Here is a 23,315-nt window from a genome sequence, read left to right on the forward strand (position 1 = left end):
ATCTTACCTGAAGCTTGCGGAAGGTACAGCAGATGGAGGTCCAGTTAAATGACATCATGAGAAAAGTCAAAGAGAGAATACAGGACACCCTGTAAGACAACTGGCCTGGACTTTTCAAAAAATCAATGATGTGTACATTAAAAAAATTTTTTGAGATGGACAGAGCTATTCTAAGCAGAAGGTTATTAAAGAGCTCTCACAGCCAACTGCAGTACATGAAATTTGATTGGATCTTTGGGACAAGTGGGGAAATTTAGGTATGAATTATTAGATAGTATTATAGAATTGTTAATTTTATTAGGTGTGATACTTTGATTTTGGTTATATATGATAACTTCCTTCTTCAGAGATGAGTGCTGGGTACTTGTAGGTGTGTCATTTCTGCAACTTACTTTTAAATGTTTCTCCAAAAGGAGGCAATAGAACGTAAATATGATAAAATATTAATAAACATTTGGTCTAAGCATAGGTTCTTGGAACACTTATGGCCTATTTCTTCAAGTTTCATCATGTTTGAAATTTTTCATGATAAAAATATGAGGAAAAAAATGTATCCTGATCATTACATTGTTCAGATGAGTCAGCAACTGAGTTTCACATTTTTCTAACTCAGCTAAAAAATATATTTCTGTTCTGCTGATGTAAAGATTTCAGTATGCCCATGGGAGGGCTAACGATAATGGCAGTATTATGCCTGCAAATTACTTTAAACGTGTGCTTTCATACCTTTATTTCAGACTCCTGTGGAAACCGAAAGCACCAGTCATGCCACGCCCTGCAGTAAACAGAGAAGGAACACAGGTAACTTACCAGGCAACTTCTCATAGCTGATACTCCTTTACCTGGCACCCACAGAGACAGTGAATGGTGTGGGAGAACATTTAAAAGCAATTTCACTTAAGAACCAGCTTCTAGTAGCTGACAAAAGCTCTTTATGCTTCGATCCGGATGAGAACTCACGCACCAGAGAAGTAGGCCATTTCTGCAGGTAAGGTTTGGGTCTCTTGGCTCCTCAGGAGGCATTTTACGTGTCTGCTCCTAATGGCAGTTTCTCTGGGCACAATTTAGTGCAGTTTCCAAATAGAAGCTTGATGTAACTTTATTATCAGTTCCCACGTCTCTTTCTTCTTTTGTTTCTAATTGTTTTTGCTCACTTTTCTGACTTTCAGCAGGGTGAGGGGAAGAAGTGGTGAAAAGGCAAGGGAGAAAATCAAGGAAGAGCAGAGGGAAACAGGCCCGTGGACCAAGCTGTGTCCCATGAATGTACAGATTTGGCCTTGCAACAGGGTCTTGCGTTTATCAGCAGCCCGGAAGAAGGGTGGGACTCAGATAAACTCCTGCGCAAATCCCTCTCCCAAGCCCTCCTCAGCAATTTCATAGTTGAGGCACACTCTAAAAAGTAGAGAAAAACCTTTAATGCCTCCACCATGGGTATCTTTATGGATGACTCAGTGTCATTATCAAAGTCTCCTGTCCCAAATGATAGAAATCAGTATTTGCATAGCATTTCTATATGTTGCATAGCATTTCTTTGTTCTATATGTTGCTTTGATGTTTTTAATATTCCTGAGACTCAGATATATATCTGTACAAACTTTCACTCCATTCTCACAGCCATCCTTTAAACTGAAGGGCTCAGGCTGTGCCCGAAAAATGAAAGGAGGTTTCTGTGACTCAAAGGCCAGTTTACTGAAAGTTATTCGGGAAACTTACATGTGTAGTGGTCACAGGAGCAGGACTTTCAGAGTCATAGCATAGGAACTGTGCACCCCTTGGAGAGTTATGTGTCTACCTGAGTCTCATACTTACTTCACAGGGCTATTTTGAGGATTAAATAAAACAAGGCATGGAAAGCACAGTTGAGTGCAGTTGAGTACTTAATAAAAGTTTGCTCATCACAATACTCAATGATGTTTTTTCTAACTGTCCGGTTGCCACAACTGGCCAAGGACCCACATGGGAGCAATAGTCTTTTCTGGCCTGTACATCCTACATCCAGGGCTTACATGTGCTTTTCTCCATTGTTCCAAAATTGAATACTTTGAGCAGCCTGTGAGTGAGCTCTCTTAGTTTAGGGAACATTTAAACGATGAATGGTTGGAGACATGTCTAAACTCTGGTCCTCAGAAAGGTCCCAAAGTGTAACAGTATGTTGCTGAAATTCAATAACTTTATGAAAGCTACTTGAATTTCTTTCAAGATAAATCACCTACTTTGAGAAAAACCTTTCTCCTAAAGAAAAGTATGAGAAAAGTTGCAATCTTTTCTTATCTCTACATAAAAATTGTGTGACCCGGGACATCTCCATCACATTTGCATTTATTTTTAATAAATGATATCATTTCTTTGCATAACTACAATATACTGCATGTTGCCGGAATTATGCTTGAGCCAGAAAAGTTTATATAAGCTTGGAGAAGAGAGTGACTTTTCTCTGGTTTGATGTCTTTCCTGGTTGTGAACTTCTAATATGCATTAACTCATAGTCAACATCGATGTAAGGAAAAGTCCCTAAAATTTTCCAAGGAAAATATCTTTAGGGATGCGGTTAATATTCTTAATAAATCCAAAAGAATTAATAGAAGAGATCTATAATGCCCTTACTCCTTGCTCTTTCCTGAATGTAGGCTTCAGCAGGATTTTTCTTCCTTCCTAAAATCCACATATTTATAATGGTGTTCTGGCAATAATGCTTTTGAAAATCTGATCTCAGTGGGAATTTCTGGCAGGTTAGCGCTAACAGAAAGTGGAAGTGGCCTGGGTCCTTTAGTGTCCTCATTTTGGAACATCTCAAAATCAATTCCGGACTGACATTATATGAAATGGATGTAATATGAAGATAACTCTTTTTACTAGATTCAGCTTTTTTTTTTTTTTTGCTATATTTCTTCGCATTTGATAGCTTGAACAGAGAAGTTATCACATGCATTCAAATTCTATATTCACTATCATTAACTGTGCAACCATGGGCTCGTTCGCTTAACCTCTTAGTATCTCTGTTCTCTGAACTGTACAAGAGGGCACCCTTGCAAGAGTGAAATGCATACAGAGCAGTTAGAACTTACTTGATCTGTAGGAAGATTCCATATATATCACTATATTAGTATAATTATTGCAGTGCTGGCCGTTATTTCCTCAAGCAGCTCTTGCCTGTTTCAATGTAGGTTTTGTACATGCCCCCATTTAATTTCTGTGTGAAATGATTAAGAATGTTCAAGAATGTGATTATCAAAAATCAAAGATGTGCCATCAGAAATTTTAAAAATTATCTATTAGTTCTTGAAAAGTTGGGTCTGGGAACAGTATCCATTTGCTCCAAGAAAAGCCTATTCTAATGGTAAAGGCCTGGACTACCGTGCAGGAAACTTCCATACTTGATCCTAATGTCGCCTATTTTATTAGCTACCTATGCAACCTTGAATAAAGCACTATGACATAATAACAACTGTATCTGCTTGACGCAGAGGGACAGTGTAAGAATCAGGTAAAAATGTGTAAAGTCTTTTATTGTGTTGTGATGTTATTTTATATTATTGAAAAACTACCTAATGGAAAGCAAATTTCTATTACGAGATCGTCAAGGGAGTTCATGTAATAGAAAAATGACTAAACTGAGAATCTAAAGTTTTGGTTTACTAGTCACATAATGTTGGGCAACTTTAGATTCAAAGACCTTACATCTTTAACTATAAAACTGTCCTAGTAATCTGTGACCCACCTATAGCTCACATTAGATTATATGGAAGAAAATGCCCTGTAAATTGCAAATATTCTTGTTAATATGAAACATTTTCATATTTGCTATTTATGTAATTTAAAAATTCAATGATTTTAGAAGCTGTTGCTGTGATATGTATCTTGGGGAATTAACGTCTCAAGTGCAAATCCCCTATGTCATGTGTATTGTAATTGCTGTGATAATATAATAAATTTATCAGTTATCTTTTTTCTTTTTAGAACCTTCCTTTCTTTAGTAAATCAACATGGAAGTAATTTGGGACACCAGCTTAACTTTGGGAAAACTTCTATATTATTTTCTAAATGCTACAGTTTCCAAGATAATTCCTAAGAGAAAAAAGAATGTTGCTGGAGAGATTGTACTTATAACGGGAGCTGGAAGTGGACTTGGGAGGCTAATGGCCATAAAATTTGCCAGGCTTGGAGCCATTCTAGTTCTGTGGGACATTAATGAAGAAGGCAATATGGAAACGTGTAGACTGGCCAAAGAAAAAGGTGACGTAAAAGTATTTGTCTATAAATGTGACTGTAGCAAGAGGCAAGAGATCTACAGAGTTGCTGATCAGGTAAGCTGCTTAGTGTCCTTCTTAGACTCTATGCCCAAGAAAAGTACTGCATCTGGTATGTGCTTTTACAAAGACAGGAAAGGTTGTTTGGCTTCCCCCAACATCTCTCTGTGCCTCTTGCTTGATCTTGCATGTCAAGCATCTAACTCTGTAGCCTCCAAGGAGGGCTGTGGAATAAAACAATGCAAGTGGGAATCTGATAAGCTTTCCAAGTCGATGCCTGAAAGCTTTTCTTAGTGACTTGTTTATCATCAAGGGATCAGGAGAAACCAGGACTAGTCCTGGCTCTGTTGATTTTTGGTTGTACAATTTTTACCAAGTTACCTGCCCTCTCTAGTGACCATTGGGTTTTTCTTAAATATTCAAGAATGTCTTACACCAGAGTCCACCTCCTTCCCGGTGCCGTTGCTCCCTCACCATTGGTCTATAGTGCAGTGCTTGCTCATGCTGATTTCCTCCTCATGCTGGTGGAATGTTCTTTATAAGCTAGCCTCTGCTGGATGACTTCCTCTGTCCCATCTCTCCCCACTGTAGAGAAGTCTAATCCCTCAGCGCAAACTCAGCTCAGCAATATTAATCCTTCCTTTCATAGCTTGCTCCACTTGACTATGTCAGGAGCAATATTTGCCTAATATGTCCCAATCATATTATCTGGAAGGATCAACACAAAGCACTGCATGGATTAGGAATTATTAAATCAGGTCAGGGCAGGAAGTGTTTCCTGTTCAGAAACAAAGAAAGAGATTGCTGTATTGGCACAAAAGATCCAATTCAGGCCAAACAAAAGTCTTCAACCATTGTTTAAACATGCCTCATGCTTCGCCCCTGGGTCAGCTTAGTCAATGTCACTTACAAAGCCATAATTTGAGACAAAATGGTGAAAGAGAGAAAAACAATCTCTGCAATGTTTCTTGGAGCACACTGATGTCTAAGTAGGGCTGGTAGTATACTGTGGATTATGCAAGCAGGCGAGGTGGGCAGAGCAGAAGGGAAGAGTAAAGGAAAATACTGTAGCACAGCTGTGGACCTCAGGGAAACATCAGCCTCAGAAAGGAATTTGGAGAAAAGTCCACAGGCTCACAGAGTTCTCTGGGCAGTAAGCCACACACATCTGTGTTTGGGACGTCTTCGTGCCAAGCACTGTTCTGGCTCTAGGGGGATGGGATGTGTGCTCCTGCCATCTAACTCACAGAAGAGTCAGGAGGAGCTATATACAGAAACAACTGTCAGACACATCATGCTAAGGAAAGACCTAACTGCCAGCTGAAGAAAGACAATTGGAGGCACGAAGGGCGACAGAATCAGATGTCACTTATGCAACACCCCTGGCATTAGCAGCTGGCAGGAAAGGCTTAGTAGCATAACAAATAAGCGGAGAAAAGATGTTGCAATATTAGGTCATTTCTAAACACAAAAAAAATGAAGATCCCTTGAGCAAAATTGGTAAATAACAGTGTTTTTTAATGTAATTGATCATAAAGTTACTTTAAAATGGCTGATTTTCTACATGTAAGAACAAATATCTGGTTTTAAAAAAAACTAATTGAATGAGGGGGAAAACAATGGCCTGGAAAAAGAAATATGAAAATGTATTACCTCAAGTAAGTTACTATTTGCCTCACTTCTGTCTAGGTTAAAAAAGAAGTTGGTGATGTGACCCTTCTCATTAACAATGCTGGAATTGTGACAGGAAAACTATTTCTTGACATTCCAGATGAGATGGTGGAAAAATCATTTCATGTAAACATCATGTCTCATTTCTGGGTAAATTTTTACTCTTTTTCATTTTCTTTTGTTGATAAGTATGAAAACTCCATGTATTTCTGTAAACCACTGTTCAGCCATTTATCTATACCATTCATGAGTTTCTCATTGACAGACTAATGACCTCTCATCTTGTCCAGGTTTTACCTTGACACATTCTCAGTTTAGTATTCCCTGTTCTTGTCCTCTTCCAAACTCTCAGGTAGGGTCCTTCCCTCTCCCCTCTCTAGTTTGGTCTCAAGACTTACTAGGCTCTTCAGAAATCGTCCTACCAAAATACAAACAGAATGTGACAGCCATGATATGAAAGAGATTTAATTTGTTCATGAATGAAAGAGGAGCTTGTGCAGAAAGAAAGTGGCTATTTTTAGAGTGGTGGTTTATGTGCATGTATGACTGGGCATCATAACAAAGGAAGTAAGCTCTTACTAGATGCCATGAACTGCTCTAAGTTCTTTTCCTATACATGGTGGCTATGGTGCCATTTTCATTCTCATTTTACAAATAAGGAAGCTAAGGCTCACAGGGTTTAAACGACCTACCCAAGGTCCTGCAACTGCTACATGATGGCCCAAGCTTACAGATATAAGGGAGAAACAAGAGAGAAGGGAAAGACACAATATAGAAGGAGAATTAGTCAATTTAGAACTCCAAGACAAGGGAACCAAAACCAAGAAATGTATCCACCAAGTCCTGCCTGCAGGATTTCTAATTATGACAGGTTTCCTTTTTCTCAAGGTCTCCCAACACTGCCAAGGTTCCTGGCCTGCCAGGAAATGACCTTCCTTAATACCTGTAAGGCTAGGAGGGATCCTGTAAGCCACAGAACAAGTTATCAGTCCAGTTCCTGGGAGGGCACCTTAGTAGGCGTTTGTTGCACATAAGAACTCTAACCACCGTCCCTGAAATGTGGGCTTGTCACACATGATTAAATGAAACTTATTCTTATATATGACACACCTATGCTCTGGTTGTGCTCATGATCTCTTCAATTATATCCTGGTAAGAATAAAACCTGGTTCTTATGGAACTTATAAAAAAGAAGTACATGACCATGAAAGAGGAAAAATCTCAGTAGCAATCACTGCATTAGAATCTGCCTACTGCCCTAAGAAGATTAATATTTTTCATGTTATCTATAAAAATGGCATGTGTATGGATTTATGGTGGTTAGGATAACTGATTCTTTCCATGTATTTCTCTACGCTTAATCCATTATGAAGACAGTCATCTGAAACCCAAGTTCAGAATGAGAATCATCATCATCGTCACATTTCTCTGATGATTTGTTAGTTTATAATCCATATTAAAATTCCCTATTAGATACTTTTCCAGAATTCTGGAAATGAGATAACTTTGGAATGAGATAACTTTTAGAAAGAGTTTCATTGCAGCTTGCCTAAGTATAGCTTCCTTAATTGAGGATTAGAAATAGTTCACAAAGGAAAAGGACTTCTTCATTAACCCATCAGAAAATAGAACACTGAGCGCATTTAAGTTTCCCTTCTTGTTTCTATCATCCAGCTCTATATAATTATTTCTGTTCCGTTCCTGGTCAGAATCTCCCTACTGACATGTCTCGGCCCCTGGAGTGGCCTTAGAGGATGTCCTCACAGTGGCAGTGGCAGCTCACACTGGTCAAACCTGTACCAATGATCTGGCTTCTTGGCACAGTCTTTTCCACTGTGACCTTTGGAGTGTCCTGCTATACTGTGTCTACCACAGACACAATTTCTGGCTTATAGCACCAGAGCCTTCAGACACAATAGGGGAGCCCAGAAACTCCCTCTTGAGGAGAAAACTGAATGAATCTGATTAATTCCAGTAACCAGAAATATCAATTAGAGAAAGTAGAAATCTCTATAGGGGCATTATACCTATTTCGTAAAGATTTGGTTAATTATTACAGTGAGAGCCCTTCTCTCCATGCTGGCAAGTATACAATCTCTGAAGAAACATATTTATAAATAAATTTATTTATTAATAAATTTACTCAGGAAAGGTTGAATTTCCTTTTTGATCTGCCGGCTCTCCCCCACAGTTCCTCAGGGAAGATCCTAAAACAGGGTTTGGCTAATGAAGAAATGAGGTACATTCCAAATGTACCTTGTTGTTCCTAGCATCCCTACTGCTGACTGCCATGTCGTAGAATTCAGCAAAGGGGATAGATAGCCTTTGGGTGTTTCAGCCACCTAAGAAGTGCCAAAGATGACTTTCAATGCAATAGTTTTATTTTCTAAACAAAAACATAGCTGAATGGTTGTATTGATACCTTAATAGCTAGCGTGACAATATAGATTTTTTTAAATAAATCTAACGGAAGGTAACAATATAGTTAAAAGAAACCTAATAGCTTTCAGATGTGACAAATTTTTGTCCTTTGTTTTAACAATTCCATAGTATGACAAAAGGTAGTTCAAGGGCTCAGAATATTATGACAAGAATCTCCACTCTCTGGGCAGATTACACAAAAGTAAACAATAGCCTTTTAATATCAATTGTTTACAGCAGACTGAATATTCCAAAGCCAGTTTTAAGTTTCTGGGTCCCTCGTCTTTATCACACATACACTTATTTTGCTTATTAATTTTAATATGCATTAATATGTGTACGATCTTAAACACAAAAAATATATATATAGCTATATCACAGTATCAATTAGCTTTCAACCATCATGTTAAAATATAATTAACTTTGTCATAATATTAGAAGGTATGGTATATAGCATGTGAAACTTACCTTCTCAGTTTAAGCTTTACAAAACAAGTCAAAACTGTGCTAGCTGATTTCATACCTTTGCTTTATAAATATAAATTTTTATAGAAAACATTATGGATAACCAAAAATTTCTCATAAATTTATTCAACTTGATATTATCCTGAGGTCTTCAAGTCATTTAAGTGGACACTAGAGAGTAGCACAATCACTAGAGATATTAAAAGGTTGTCAAAAAGATAACATCAAAAAATTATAAAAGACAGTGCAAGTAGAGTAACTAAAGACACACATTTGACGGAACTGTCTGAAATTCAAAAACACCAATCCTTTTTTTATAATCAAGTCATCATTTGTTGTAATTTAACCAAACACATATTCGCATTCTCCATTACCTAGAATATTTTATGGAGACAACGATAACTTATTTGACCAACATGAAAAAAACTACGAAATTCATTAATTAGGCTTTTCTGTGAGAAAAAAATCATCTTATATTTAAATTCAATAAAACAAAATCAAGCAAATCTGATACTTGTTTGCATTACATCCCATGTGTGATAAAATCAGGGAAAATAGATATAGTTGTTTATCAAGCAATTCTCATTAGTTCACAGATTTACCTTGATTATGAGTAATGTGTAAATCTAGATCAATATATAATTCTCTATTAAGTTCTCTGATTAAAAATGCATTTTAAAAGTTTTATTAATACATTTTTTATTACTAATTCCTCATTGAACCCTTATTTGCATTTCTTTTTCTTCCCTTTAATGTAAAATATCTACATGAGAACAAATAATAGGTATATATGATAAATTCATCTTCTAGAATGTCCTAAAAAGCCCTCCACTGATCCATAGGGCTGTAAATACAAAAAGACCCTTGAAATACCTAATCATTTTTCCTCTGTGAAGGAAACCTTTTTTCAGTTGGACACAGAAAACTGGTAGCAGCTTCCTCCTTAACTCAAAAGCAAAAACACATATAGATACATTTGGGGGGGGAGGAACCCCTTGGGAAGAAAAATGAACAAAACTAAACCCCTGCAAATGATTAGACCTCTGTGAGTAGATAAGTCCTTACTCTGATCATTTTAAATTTCACCAGTGTTGAGCCATATGACAAGACTGCTATAGGCCACTATTTTCCCTTTCATCTAGGGAATTTCCCTGCCTCAACTCATGAATTCAAAAGTAACACTGATACACACCTTCAACTTAATTACTCAGCTTCACCTTCTTGAAAGTTTACAAACTTTCAGAAACCAACAGTGATGCTGCAGCTGGACCTCCATACCAAGGCTTCCAGTCCCTAAATCTCATGAGGTCTACCAGATGATCATCCTGAAGATGCCCTCTGGGGCCCAGGCTGGATTTTTCACACCCTTGTGCTAGAAAACAATAACCATCTTTTGCTTTCCCAACTAGTCTGCACTCATGACTGATGCAACAGTATTTTTTTCATTTTAAACTTTTGAAAACCAAAGGCGTTACCACAAGGGACAAACATATAAAATGCTATTGTCCCTGAACATGAAACATCAAAAGAGGCCAGTTGTCTTGTATCTAAGCACAGACCCACCAGTCAATTCCGTAGTTCTGGAACAAGGTTAGTGACACACAAAAGAGCTCAAAAGAAAGTGTGACATTCTTTGATCCAGTAGCTGCTCTCTGCTCTACTGGGTCCTTGTAGGTAAGCACATCTCAGCGGATTCTCCAAAACTCTTAACACAAAATTCTGACATCATTAAAACTGTAAATCTCACAGAAATAGATGGTGAGCATTGTCTGTCAAGGTTTTATTTAACTCATTTGTGGGGAACCAGCCAAATACCACAGCTGATAAAGGGGCGATACGAGGAGTTTGGATTTATATAGTCAACAAAAAAGAATGCTGAAATAAGATCACTAAATCTTACCTCTGGGATTATTTTTTCCATCAGTTTTCTACATGTTAACCTCTAATTTTATAGGATTGTGAAACATCTAGGTCCTAATATTCAGTTAAAAAAAGTTACATTGCTCAAGAGAGTTAGATAAACCTCATGCAAGATTAGAAAATGCTCTAGTATGTTGAAAGTCACACAATCATCTCTTTCTTGCCTTATTTCCAAGTTTTAGATTATTTCTGAACAGAGGTTAGATAAGAGAATTCAGTATCAGAGGGAAAGAGAATGGAAAATTTCCCTGAGAGAACCTAAGAATCACAGGAGTAAGAGAACTGAGACTTTTTCATGGCCTGGGAACTTAGAACACTAAATTAATATCTTACTTGAGGATGAATAAGTGAATTTTACCAAAATAGATAAAAATATATCTAAGTCATCGTAGACAATTCCAAAGCACGTTATTTACTACAGCACGTTTTTCTTGCATTGAAATTCATCCCTTTCTTTGAGCAGTTTTTCCTATTCTGCCAATCCATCAGCGTGAGGAAGAATCTTGTTCATAATAAAGCCAAGAAGGTAGAGTGATTAAATTTTAATACAAATTACTGAAAATTACATAGAAGAGCTCAGCATACTAGAAAAACTAGGTTTTAAGGTTTTTTTAAAGCAAAATATAAATGTAAAATGTTGATCTAATTCAATTGGTATAGTTAACTTAAAAGGCAAAACAAGTCAAATAGTATTTCTTATACATTAACACATAATAAAGTCTAAGATCCTTGAGACAGTGACTACATGGTACCCATGACCATTTTGTACTGCCACAGAATTTAACACACTATAATTGTTAAATATTTATTAAATGAATCTATAAATCCATCAAATACTGAGCAAATAAAATAATTAATTAATTAAATAGTGACACAGTATATTAACATCTTCCAGATTTATAAGGCCTTCCTTCCTGCTATGATAAAAGCTGACCATGGTCACTTGGTCTGTATTTCAAGTGCAGCAGGACTTTTTGGTATTAATGGACTAACAGGTGAGTACTTTACTTAACCACGTGCCTTTTTTTTTTTTTTTTTTTTTGCCCAGTTCATGGCACCCAGTAATTAGGACTCTTTCAAGGTATAGAAACACTTCCTGCACCAAGGGGAAATTTCTAATACATTTGGCCCTATATATAACACCAGCATTCCTTTCCATTTTTCTATTTAAAATGGGAGTGGTAAGGGAAGATATTCTCTTCTTTTTAAAAAACAAAGAGAAGAATGTACTTCTCGGCTCATTAGTCTTCTTAGGTTAAGAGAAACTAAAATAATCTTCATCTCATTGTTGGGTATATAGTATGGAGATATAGGAGTAAAGTGTCCACAAAAATAACTTTAACAATGATGCTTTGTTTCCAAGGATAAACCAGAGAAAAGGGAGTTTCAATTTTTTAAATAATTCTAAAAATTAACTTGTCAAATTCTATTAACTAACAGCATTTCACTTTGTTTCAGAATATTCTTCAACCAAATTTGCAGCTTTTGGCTTAGCAGAAGCTCTCCTCTGTGAATTAAAAATGATACTTAAAAGTAAAATTAATGTCACCATTGTTTGCCCATTTTTTATCAATACTGGAATGTTTGCTGGTGCTATAACCAAGTAAGTGAACTCTTACAGTAACCTTTGCTCTTATAATAATCTTCCAACATATGTCAATTATCATCTTTTCATTTTGAAGTTTTGAAATATGAACAGCAAAATAAAATAATTAGAATGCCAATCAGTAAAAAAAAAATCCCATATGTACTAAGTTAATGAATTTATTCAACTTAAAGATAATAATATAGTTATAAAGTTTATGATATGGTTAAAACATAAACCTAAATTGCTAATCAGAATATTTTAACAGAAAAATTGGTAGTAAAAAGTTATTAAAATATTTAGCACCATAGTATTCAGAAGATTTCTTTCCTAACAAGTATACTAAAATAAAAATAATTCAAAAGATAAAACAGCTTGTAAAATTGATTAATATATGTGGGGAAGAACTGGTGGGGGGGTGTATTTTGATATAAAGGTTACATTTGGCAGAACAGTCCAAACTAGGATGCAACTAAAATAAGGGCTTTTACACAAAGCAGCCAATCAGTAGAAGGTATTGAAAAGTGTGAACATTATTGAGGACAAGTATAGCCATTACAAATGCTAAAAAGGGCATGGTCATGATCTAGATGACATGAATCAGCTATATCTGTAGGAAAGAGAGACAGCCAACAAAAAGGCTGGTTAGAAAGAAATAGGGCTTTTTAGAGTCTCATAAAACTATGAAATTAAACAGAAAGTGCAAAAACAGGTGGTGAAGAGTCGACGGAATATAGAGGAAGGAAATCTCTCACAAAGTGCCATCTAGTTAGCCGGGCAGAGTTAGCAAAGATAATCATTCAAAATCTTTAGAGATTGATCAAAGGGCATGCAACAAATTCAAAAGTATTTACTCAAGAAAATCTATGGAAATTCAATAATAATACTGGGAGGCCATGGCATTGGAGCCAGGGACTATACTTTTCTACCCACAGGTCCGCCTTGTAGAATAACTGTTCTAGTGGGCTTGGCAACAAAGTGGAGTGGCAGTTTCCATCTCTCCCAGCTCCCTGGGGTAGAAAAACTATTCTGGTTAACTTGGCAGCAAGTGAACATCAGAAGATCCCATTTTCTGTTGAAGGCCAATGCTGAGTGGATAGACTCAGCCGGATAATATTTGTTCCTCCACCCCCATCTCCCACTAGGTAGGAAAGCTCTGGAAGAAGCTATTGGTAAAGAGAGTAATTCCTCTTTCAAGAACAGCTCTTTATTGTTGGAGAGACACACCAGTAATCTCAGCAGTCAAGTGGCAGGTCCTGCATCTCCCATCTTCTTATGGTAGAAGACTTATTTTGGGTAGATTCGCCAGACAGTAAATATTGGAAGATCTCAATCTCTGAGGCTCTGCACTGTAGAAGATCCATCCAGGGTGGTGGCAGCACCCAGGTGGCGACACTATTCTGCTTTATGGAAACAATTCAGGTGGAGCCACCAGTGAAGAGTAGTTTCTCATCACATCCTACTCCTGCTTCATTGCACACAGGTTCTGCCAGGTGAGGATCGAAGAGTATCATTTTCACAACCATATGAAGTACATACTATTATTTACCTCAATTTAATGGGTGAGTGAACTGAGGCATGGAATTATTAAGCAACTCACTCAAAGCTATACAGTCAAAAGAGCTGGATTCCAGATTTTCACCCAGGTGGCTTGAACATAGATAGAGTCTACACTCTTAAATACTATGCTAAACATATAATATATAAAAATAAAAAGCAAAGAAATAAGGAGACAATATTATTGACATATATAAAATAGAATTATCAGCCTTAGTATATAAAGAGATAGGCTAGAAAGAGGCAATTTATGACAGAATGATAAAAGCTAATAAGCATACATAAAATCTCTACCTGAATGATGAGACTTTAGTATATATAAAGTTTTACCATTCATATTGGCAAAAAAAAAAATCTTAAAACAGTAATATTTAGTGCTGGCCAGATATAAAAAATTTCCACATTCATTAACCATGAGAATGCTAAGTATTCCTCATTTTTGGAAGATTTGTGGCCTTTGAAATGGCCTATAAGTTGCTATATGTGGTCCTAGCAACTTTACAATTAAGATTTATTTACTAAGGCCAAGGAAATAATTGTGGCTATATACTGAGATTTATCTACATGGATGATCATTAGAAAACTGCTTTTCATCTCATTTTTATTGAGATGTAATTGACATATAACATTGTATTAGTTTAAGGTATATAACATAACAATTTGGTATATATTTATATTGGGAAATGATTACCACAATAAAGTTAGTTATAATTTTGTTATAACATAGTTATAATTTTGTCTTCTCATGATGAGAACTTTTAAGATATACTCTTTTAGCAAGTTTCAAATATACAATACCATATTGTTAACTATGGTGTACATAGTTATACATGACATCTCCAGAACTTATTAATATTATGACTGGAAGTATATACTTTTTGACCATCTTCACCCATTACCCCCACCTTCCACCCCACCTCTGGCAATCCCCAGTCTTTTCTGTTTCTATTGGTTTGTTTCTTCAATAGTCCAGATATACTTGAGATCATATAGTTTTTGTCCCTGGCTTATTTCACTTAGTATGATGCCCACAAGGACCATCCATGCAAATGGCAGAATTTCCCCTTTTTATAGTTGAATAATATTCCACTGCATGTGGCTGCACCAATTTACATTCCCACAAATGATACACAAAAGTTCTCTTTTTTCCACATCCTTGCCAACACTTGTTATCTCTCTTCTTTTTAATGATGGCCATTCTAATGTACGTGGGGCGATATCTCAATGTGGTTTTGCTTTGTGTTTCCCTGATGAGTGATCTTGAGCACCCTTCTATGTACCTGTTGGCCATTTGTATGTCATCTTTGGAAAAATGTCTATTCAGTCTCTCTACCCATTTTTAATCAGATTGTTGTTGTTGTTGTTGTTGTTGTTGTTGTTGTTTTGCTATTGAGTTGTGTCAGTTCTTTATATATTTTGGATATTAACCCCTTATCAGACATGATTTGCAAGTATTTTCTCCCATTCCATCAGTTACTTTTTCATTGTTTATGGTTTTATTTCGATTTGCAGAGCTTTTTAGTTTGGAGAAGTCCCACCTGTCAATTTTTGCTTTTGCTGTCTTTGCTTTTTGGTGTCAAAAACAAAAAATCTTCGCCAAGACCAATGTCAGGCAGCCAACCTTGTATGTGTTCTTCTGAGAGTTGCATGGTTTCAGGTCTTGCATTCAAATCTCTATTTCGAATTGATTTTGTGTATGATGTAGGATAGGGGTCCAGTCTTCCCAGCACAATTTATTGAAGAGACTGTCTCTTCACCATTGTATATTTTTTTGCAACTTTGTTGTAAATTGACTATATATGCATAGGTTTATTTATGAGTTCTCTATTCTGTTCCACTAATCAGTGTGTCTGTTTTTATGCAAGCGCTATACTATAGCTTTGTAATATAGTTTGAAATTAGAAAGCATGGTACTTCCAGCTTTGTTCTTTCTCAGGATTGTTTTGACTATTCAGGGTCTTTTGTGGTTCCATACAAATTTTAGGACTGTTTGCTCTATTTCTGTGAAAACTGACATTTGCAATTTTGATAGGGATTGCACTTAGTCTGTAATTGGCTTTGGGTAATATGGACATTTTAACAATATTAATTCTTCCAACTCATGAGCACAGAATACCTTTCCATTTATTTGTGTCTTCTTCAATTTCTTTCATCACCGTCTTATAGTTTTCAGTGTACTGGTCTTTCACCACCTTGGATAAATTTATACCTAGGAATTTTATTCTTTTAATACAGTTATAAATAGGATTGTTTTAATTTCTCTGATAGTTTTTAGTTATAGCATAGAAGTACAATGGATTTTGTATATTGATTTTGTATCAACTTTACTGATTTTTCTGTATTAGTTCTAACATTCATTTTTTTCACAGAGTCTTTAGGATTTTCTATATGTATGTCATCTGATATTACTTCTCCCCTTCTATTTTGGATGCCTTTTATTTCTTTTTCTTGCCTAATTGTTCTGGCTAGGACTTTCACTGCTATGAGGAACAGAAAGAATTTCAAACAATAAAAGCAAAATGACACCTTTGCATTTGCTAAGAAACTTTTTCTGACAACTTAACATTAGCCTCTGCAGAATGATAATTTGAAAGCTAGATTGTCAAGACTACAGAATGAATGTGACCAGCCAAGTGGTAGAGCATGGTAGCCAAGGAAGGCAGTGATATTAAATGATGGCTTTTGTAAACTTAGAGTCCCTATGTACATAAAAGCTAAAAACAAAGTCTCTAGAAGAATAAAATCAATAATCCTAAAATGGTAGGGGATGAAAGAAACAAAGATGTATAGCTTTTATTATTTCGAGGCTTATTGAGATACAACTGATATAACATTGTATAAATTTAACATGTACAAATGTGTTGATTTGATATTTATATATTGTAAAATGATTACCACCATAGCATTAGCTAAGATCTTCATTGCTATTTCTTTTCTGTGATGAGAATGTTTAAGATCTGCTCTGTTAGCAACAATTAAAGTATATAAGTACAGTGTTATTGACTAAAATCACCATGCTGTACATTAGATACCCAGAATTCGTTAACCTTATAACTCTAAGTTTGTACCCTTTAATCAATATCTCCCCATTTCCCCATCCCCCCAGCCCCTGGTAACCACTATTTTACTCTGTTTTTCTGAATTTGGCTTTTTCAGATTCCACACATAAGTGATATCATACAGTATTTGTCTTTCTTATCTGATTATTTCGCTTTGCATAATGTCCTCAAGTTTTATCCAAGTTGTCACGAACGGTAGGATTTCCCCTTTTCTCATGGCTGAATAATATTCCACATATTCTTCATCCATTCATCAGTCGATAGACACTGAGGCTCTTTCTGTATCTTGGATATTGTGAATAATGTTGCGGTGAACGTGGCAGTGCAGTTATCTCTACAAGATCCTGATTTCACTGCCTGTGTACATATATCCAGACATGAGATTGCTGGATCGGATGGTAGTTCTGTTTTTAATTTTTTGAGGAATCTTTTCATGGTCTTCCATGGCAGCTGTATCTAGTTGCAGAGTTCCATCGACAGTGTACAAGGGTTCCCCTTTCTCCATGCCCTTGCCAACGCTTATTATCACTTGATCATTTGATGACAGCTATTCTAGCAGGTATGAGATGATATTTTACTGTGGATTTGCTCTGCATTTTTCTAATGATTAGTGATATTGAGCATCTTTTCACATCGGCCATTTGTATATTTTCCTTGGAAAATTCTTTTAATAAATGGTGAAGCCCTTTAGGACACAGTTCTAGGGCATTTTTAGGAGTATAAAATATAAAGACTAATGACCAACACTTAATCATGGGAAATTGATCAGAAAGGTGAGATAGACAAAATTTCTTGAAAAGGTGTGGTTCAAGTAATAGAAAGACATAATATAAAGGTATAAAATGACAAAGTAATGCCTTATGGAAGCTTTATTTATATGCTCATCTCATTAATTTCACAAACATCTACTTCTACTTACTGTACAATGGTCTGCTTAAAATAAAGATATATTACACATGCTTTTTTTTTGGAAAAATAATTTTTTTGCAAGGCTATTTCTTAATAGTACACAATTAGTCGATGTCTGGGGTGAAGGAGTGGGAAGAAAAATGCAAAAAAAAAATCTAAAAGCAATTTCTTCCAAACGTTCAGACCATCACACAGCAAAAAAAATCAATAATGGTGGGAAATGCACTTTAGAGAATTAAATGTATTAGCACTGGTCCCAATTCTGGTCATGAGAGAAAACGCAAGGCAGTTCCTAATATTTTCATTTTGTTTGGATATTTTCAACTGTTGCTATAACTCCATATCTGCAATAACTAATGCTCATGATGAAAACAAAAAATACCACTCTGACAGTATAACTCTATTATTATTGCAGGTATCCACTTCTGTTTCCTATCCTGGAGCAGGAATATGTGGCCCAAAAAATTTTAGATGCTATCTTAGATGAACAACATTACTTAATAATACCGAAAATTATATGGCTTCTATTGATCATCAAACAGTAAGTTAATAATAATCTATTATTTTGGTTATTCATGAACAAACTATGCCATCATTGTTACCTCTTTTGATGGATGACAACTTCATAGTTTTTTCATAGTACAAGGAAGAACTTTAATAGCACAAGTACAATTTATTGAACTATTGCTAGCTATGTCTTGGTTTTTCCAGACACTCAGAAAACTTTGTAACCATAAAGCCTCATAGAGTACAAATTATTTGCTTCGAGAGAAACAAATAGCACCCACATTATTATTATTGTTATTATTATTATTGGTGAACTCTTTTAGTTTGATTAATGTAGACTTCTATTTTCTGTTGCCAGAAAAATAGTAAGGATATTTGCAAGCTCATTATTTCACTTAATGAAAGGGCACCTAAACTGCACACAAGGCAATGCTGAGTTCCAGAGTATTTGTGGATGAATTTAGCTCAGGTCCACTGTCTTCTCTAGAAAGGAAACATAATAACATCTAATATCCATCAGGTGCCTACATGTGTCAGACTCTGTATGACAGCTTTGCATGCATTTTATCACACTTAGGGAATTTGAGGCTTAATGAGAATAAGTAATTTGTGCAGCATTAAGCTGCTAATAAGTGCTGGAACAAAGTTTCAAACCAAATTTTCAAATCTGTTAGATCTTAAATTCTGACCATCTGCTGTAAATTACTAGCAGAATCAAAAACAACCAGTGATTCACTATTACAAAATTATGTTATTAATAAATTTAGTACTTTCTTTACTAATTATATCTAGTTCACCATATTTTTGTGACATATTGGATTCACTCATGCACTCACTGAAGGCATATGCACATGGGAAGCTCTAAGATGGCACCTCCTACCCATTCTTACAAGCTGCCCTAAGCTGCCCTAGTCCATCCCATCACACCTGTCCCTGTCTTCCGTAACACTCATCACACCTGTGGCTGCTTGTCCCCTTGCTAGAGTGCATGTTCCACGGGAACAGGACCCATTTTCTTAACTGTTGCCGGCTCTATGCTCCAGACTTAATACAGTACCTAACACAGAATACCGCATGAAATAAACATTTGCCATGTTGAGCTGAACAGAACTAAGACTATCTAAGCAGAACTAAGCTGAAAGTACAGTTCCTCTGTCTTCAAGGAACTAAAGCAATGGTTCTCAACCACAGGCATATACTGGAATCACCTAGCAACCGTCTAAAACTGATGCCTGGGCCCTGTTCGAAAAAATTCTGCTTTAATCGGTCTACTTTTCTTTCTCATTTTTGCTACCATGTGTTAGTCTATTAAATAAGAATATACATAGTATTTCCACAGAACTCAGTGAGTATAATATATGGATAAACTGTGGCATATATGGGGTGTTTCCAAACTCCCTGGATTAAGATGGCACTCATCAGAGGAGACATAGCATTTCTTTGTTCGTTCCTTTTATCTAGTCACAAGTGCACAGCATGAATCAGGATGTCACACTGCGTAACTGGAAAGTCATCTTTGCCTAGAAGTCTCTCTGACTCCTCTTCAAGTATTATGATTTTTTTCCCCTCTTCTTTTCTCTAGACTCCTACCTGTAAGCATGTTATTGACCATTGGTGAGTACTTTGGAGTGGATACCTGCTTGAATTTTTTCATAGAGGGAAAGAAAGCAAATGAAGCTGTGACTGAAACCAAGAAGCAACACCAAAACTGAAGAAACACCAAAATAGGAGAGACTATTGCGAACTCCTCCTAATGCTTAAATCGTTCCCATGAACCATGGATTACTAAGGCATTCAGAAGTGCCAGCCTTAGGCTTAGGACGTGGTTTATACACTGATGATTGTTCTAGCTGTTCAAATTCTGTATAGTTTTTCCTACCATTTTTTAGTTTGGTAAATAAGGACATCACAGCCATGCCAATGAATTCAGTGAATAAAACATATTTATAAAAACATTAATGCAAACTGACCTTCATTTTTAAAGACAATATATGATACTTTTAGATAGGGGTTATAAATAATGACCTTGTAAATCAGTATTTTAGGCTGACGATTTTCCAACATCAGATTTAAAGAAACACATTAGTTTTGTAATTAAGAAAAATAACGTTTACCTTACGAAGTGAAGGCTTATTTGTATCGCCTATCAATTCCTACTGGAGCTGGATGATCATATCAAATTCCTTAGCAGAATTTGATATGCTTATTCAATAAAATAAATCCATAACTAATCATGGTTATTTGCATCTGAATGTGCCAAACAATTCATAACTTCTTTACTCCATAAGAAAAAGCACACGTTAGATTTCTATATGCTACTGGTTTGAAAAGGAAACTTATTATCATAATTAAGTCTCTAAAGATTCCTAACATTGATGAAATTGAATACATAATATAAACTCCCCCTTTTAAAAACGTGTATATTCATTTGAATGTGCACCACACATGCCGGCCATTTGGCAAACATCACTAGCAGTGAATTTGGAATTCACTGGGTCTGGAATGTTCTTGAATTTCTGGGTTTGAAATGGTTCTTTAGTTATAACCACTAAACATCGATCTGGCTGTGGCTCTATCAGGTTTAAGAGTTAGTTCATATTAAAACCAAGAAAATAAAATTTCTTGTAAGTAAACTGAAATATATATTCTGTTAACCAATGAGCATGCCTTCAATACATTATAAGACTATCCCATTATTTGAGACATTCATGAAAAGAAAGCATAGTTTTACTTGAGATGAACAAACCAGAAAAAGAAATTTTAAATAGAAGAATAAAACATTTCAAAATACAATATTTTTAAAGGAAATGAGTTATCTTTTAACAGTTTTATTCATTCAAACTTTATAAAATTTCAACACCTCTTTGCCTTCTTAAACCAAATATTCAAAGAACTATTTAAATTTTCCTTAATATCTCAGGTGCATTAATGTATTTTTGTCTAATTGGGTGGACACCCAGCAGCGGCCTTTGGGGGATCATTTATCACTAAGTAACTGGACCATACCCCCTCACTTGGGTATCAAAACCTGTCAGCTTTCATTTCACTCAACTAAGAATATATCCTGCTTCTTTCAAGTTGAACCTGTCTTGTTTTTCAATTGTCTAGTTTAAGGAGAGTCTTTATTCATTCACTTATTCATTCAACACATGTTTCCTGAGTGCCTACTACATATGGCACTGGAAATATAGTGGTGAATAGGATAATCACTAAATGAGGGTTAAGATCTTTGTGACCAACTATGAGCCACACAGGAGCTTTGCTTTGGTTTGGTTTTCCTATTTTGTAGTTAATATCAATAGAAGTCTGGCTTCTCATCTACTAGGTTTAAACATTTTGAGACTACATAGTATGCTCCTCTGTTATCTTTTCCTTTGTATTTAAGTATGGTGGGTAAAGGGCTTACAAAACCTTTTGCTTTTCTACAAGAGAATTTTCTCTTTTGTTAACTTCTTAACTCTGTTCCCCCAAGCAACTGGTCAGAGGCAAATTCAAAGATATTTCTAAGAAACACCGCTTATTAAAGAATCACTAACAGGTAACTTGCATCAGACTGAGAGGAGTTATAAATGAATTATAAATACTCGATGGGGAGAGATACCATACTTTATGCTTCCCTGATCTAGAGGATTCTGGCAACTGGGATCTTGGAGGCTATGCCCATGGAGCTGTGGGTTCTGAGGGGTATGAGACTTTTAAGCCTAAGCAGGTCCCTCACTTGCCCTGTGTGTGTCTCCTTGCAATGGAGCTGGGATCTGAGACGTTTCCTGACCATTTGTTGAGTGCTGCCTGAGCTGTTCAAGGCATATCCTCATGCAGGTGACGGGAATGCCTGTCATTGCCCACTGGCACCTGTGGCTCCTTCTCACGCCCTGAGTGGACTCCTGCCCGTGGCTGTCTTCGGAGTCTGAACGTTGAGTTGTACCCAAATAGGGTGCCCTTTTTCTTCCCATTTGGTATCTTTGAACTTTTAGAATATATAATAGTTGTTCATGTAACTCTGTTCCAAATTTTCACGTACAGTCATGAAATCTGTTCAATAAAAGCAACAAAACAGAATCGATTATGTCCAAAATGTGGTCATGTCTATTATCTTTTCCTGCCACATATTCAAAATGCACCCCCTTTCTCCTAGCACTTTATATGTGAAATCTCACCTTCCTTGTTCACTGTACTGAAAATGCTTCATGGGCATATCGGTTTGGGAAGCAAAGATTTATTTTTTCAACAGAGTAATACTGTAATTGGTACTTACTCTTATCCTACAAAAGTTTCCCTAATCTAATGCAATAAAAAGAAGTCGAAATATCAAAAATCATGTAAACAGTATTTAATGATGATTAGACAATTTTAAATCAAATGCTTTGGGAAGAAAAGGCTGAGGAGATAGAAGCTCGTGCTGACTAAAAGAATCTTCCAAGGGCTTTAGAACATGAGAGCCCTTTTTTCTTTTTCTTTTTCTTTCTTTCTTTCTTTTTTTTTTTTTTTTTTGGCGTAAGTTCACTTTTTCAAATAAGCCTTTCCTTGATACCAGAAAGGAAGCAAATTTTGGTTTAACGAAAAGAAAGGAGGCAGAAAGAACTCTCTAATAATAACAACTTCCTGAGATAAAAATGACTCTTGAAAAATGCAGTTTTCCATTTCTGATAATTAGAGGTTAATAACGAAATTATCTAGATCCTTTCTAATCCCAAAAATTTATGTTTAAGGTTCATTCTTGTAATGACTCTTCGTTGAGAACCTAAGCGTAAAGCATAAATATTTGTGAAATTACCAAATTTATTTTTGACTCGCAAACAGAACTCAGTGAGAGAAAAGGAAAATAGGAGAGTCTGAGGGTAACTTTGCAGAATTTGGAAGAAAAATCGTGAAATGTAAGTGGAGAAGGCAAAAAGGAAACAGAGAATATCTTTTCTTAGCAAAACTATACCTTAGGATGAAACACGCTTTTGCTGAAAGAAATCTTAGAAACCT

The 23,315-nt window shown here is 35.9% G+C and overlaps 1 protein-coding gene across 1 annotated transcript; it reads left to right on the forward strand.

Moving 5' to 3' along the window:
* The first annotated feature begins 786 nt into the window (after window positions 1–786).
* LOC107500732 (short-chain dehydrogenase/reductase family 16C member 6) lies at window positions 787–20,506 on the forward strand. The gene is made up of 7 exons (XM_016126218.2): window positions 787–988; window positions 3,958–4,304; window positions 5,937–6,068; window positions 11,620–11,719; window positions 12,183–12,327; window positions 18,250–18,375; window positions 19,924–20,506. Exons 2-7 carry the CDS (start codon window positions 3,984–3,986, stop codon window positions 20,051–20,053), a joined length of 954 nt encoding a protein of 317 aa, XP_015981704.2. The 5' UTR covers window positions 787–988; window positions 3,958–3,983; the 3' UTR covers window positions 20,054–20,506.
* The last annotated feature ends 2,809 nt before the right edge of the window (window positions 20,507–23,315 follow it).

This window comes from Rousettus aegyptiacus, unplaced genomic scaffold (genome assembly GCF_014176215.1).
Source record: "Rousettus aegyptiacus isolate mRouAeg1 unplaced genomic scaffold, mRouAeg1.p scaffold_m13_p_15, whole genome shotgun sequence".
Taxonomy (NCBI): domain Eukaryota; kingdom Metazoa; phylum Chordata; class Mammalia; order Chiroptera; family Pteropodidae; genus Rousettus; species Rousettus aegyptiacus.

Excerpts from the sequence above, each read along its gene's own strand:
- LOC107500732 (XM_016126218.2), top strand. The coding sequence starts at position 3,984 with ATGGAAGTAATTTGGGACACCAGCTTAACTTTGGGAAAACTTCTATAT. Across the intron at positions 12,328-18,249 it reads TTTGCTGGTGCTATAACCAA|GTATCCACTTCTGTTTCCTA; the intron begins GTAAGTGAACTC and ends TTATTATTGCAG. Across the intron at positions 18,376-19,923 it reads CTTCTATTGATCATCAAACA|ACTCCTACCTGTAAGCATGT; the intron begins GTAAGTTAATAA and ends TCTTTTCTCTAG.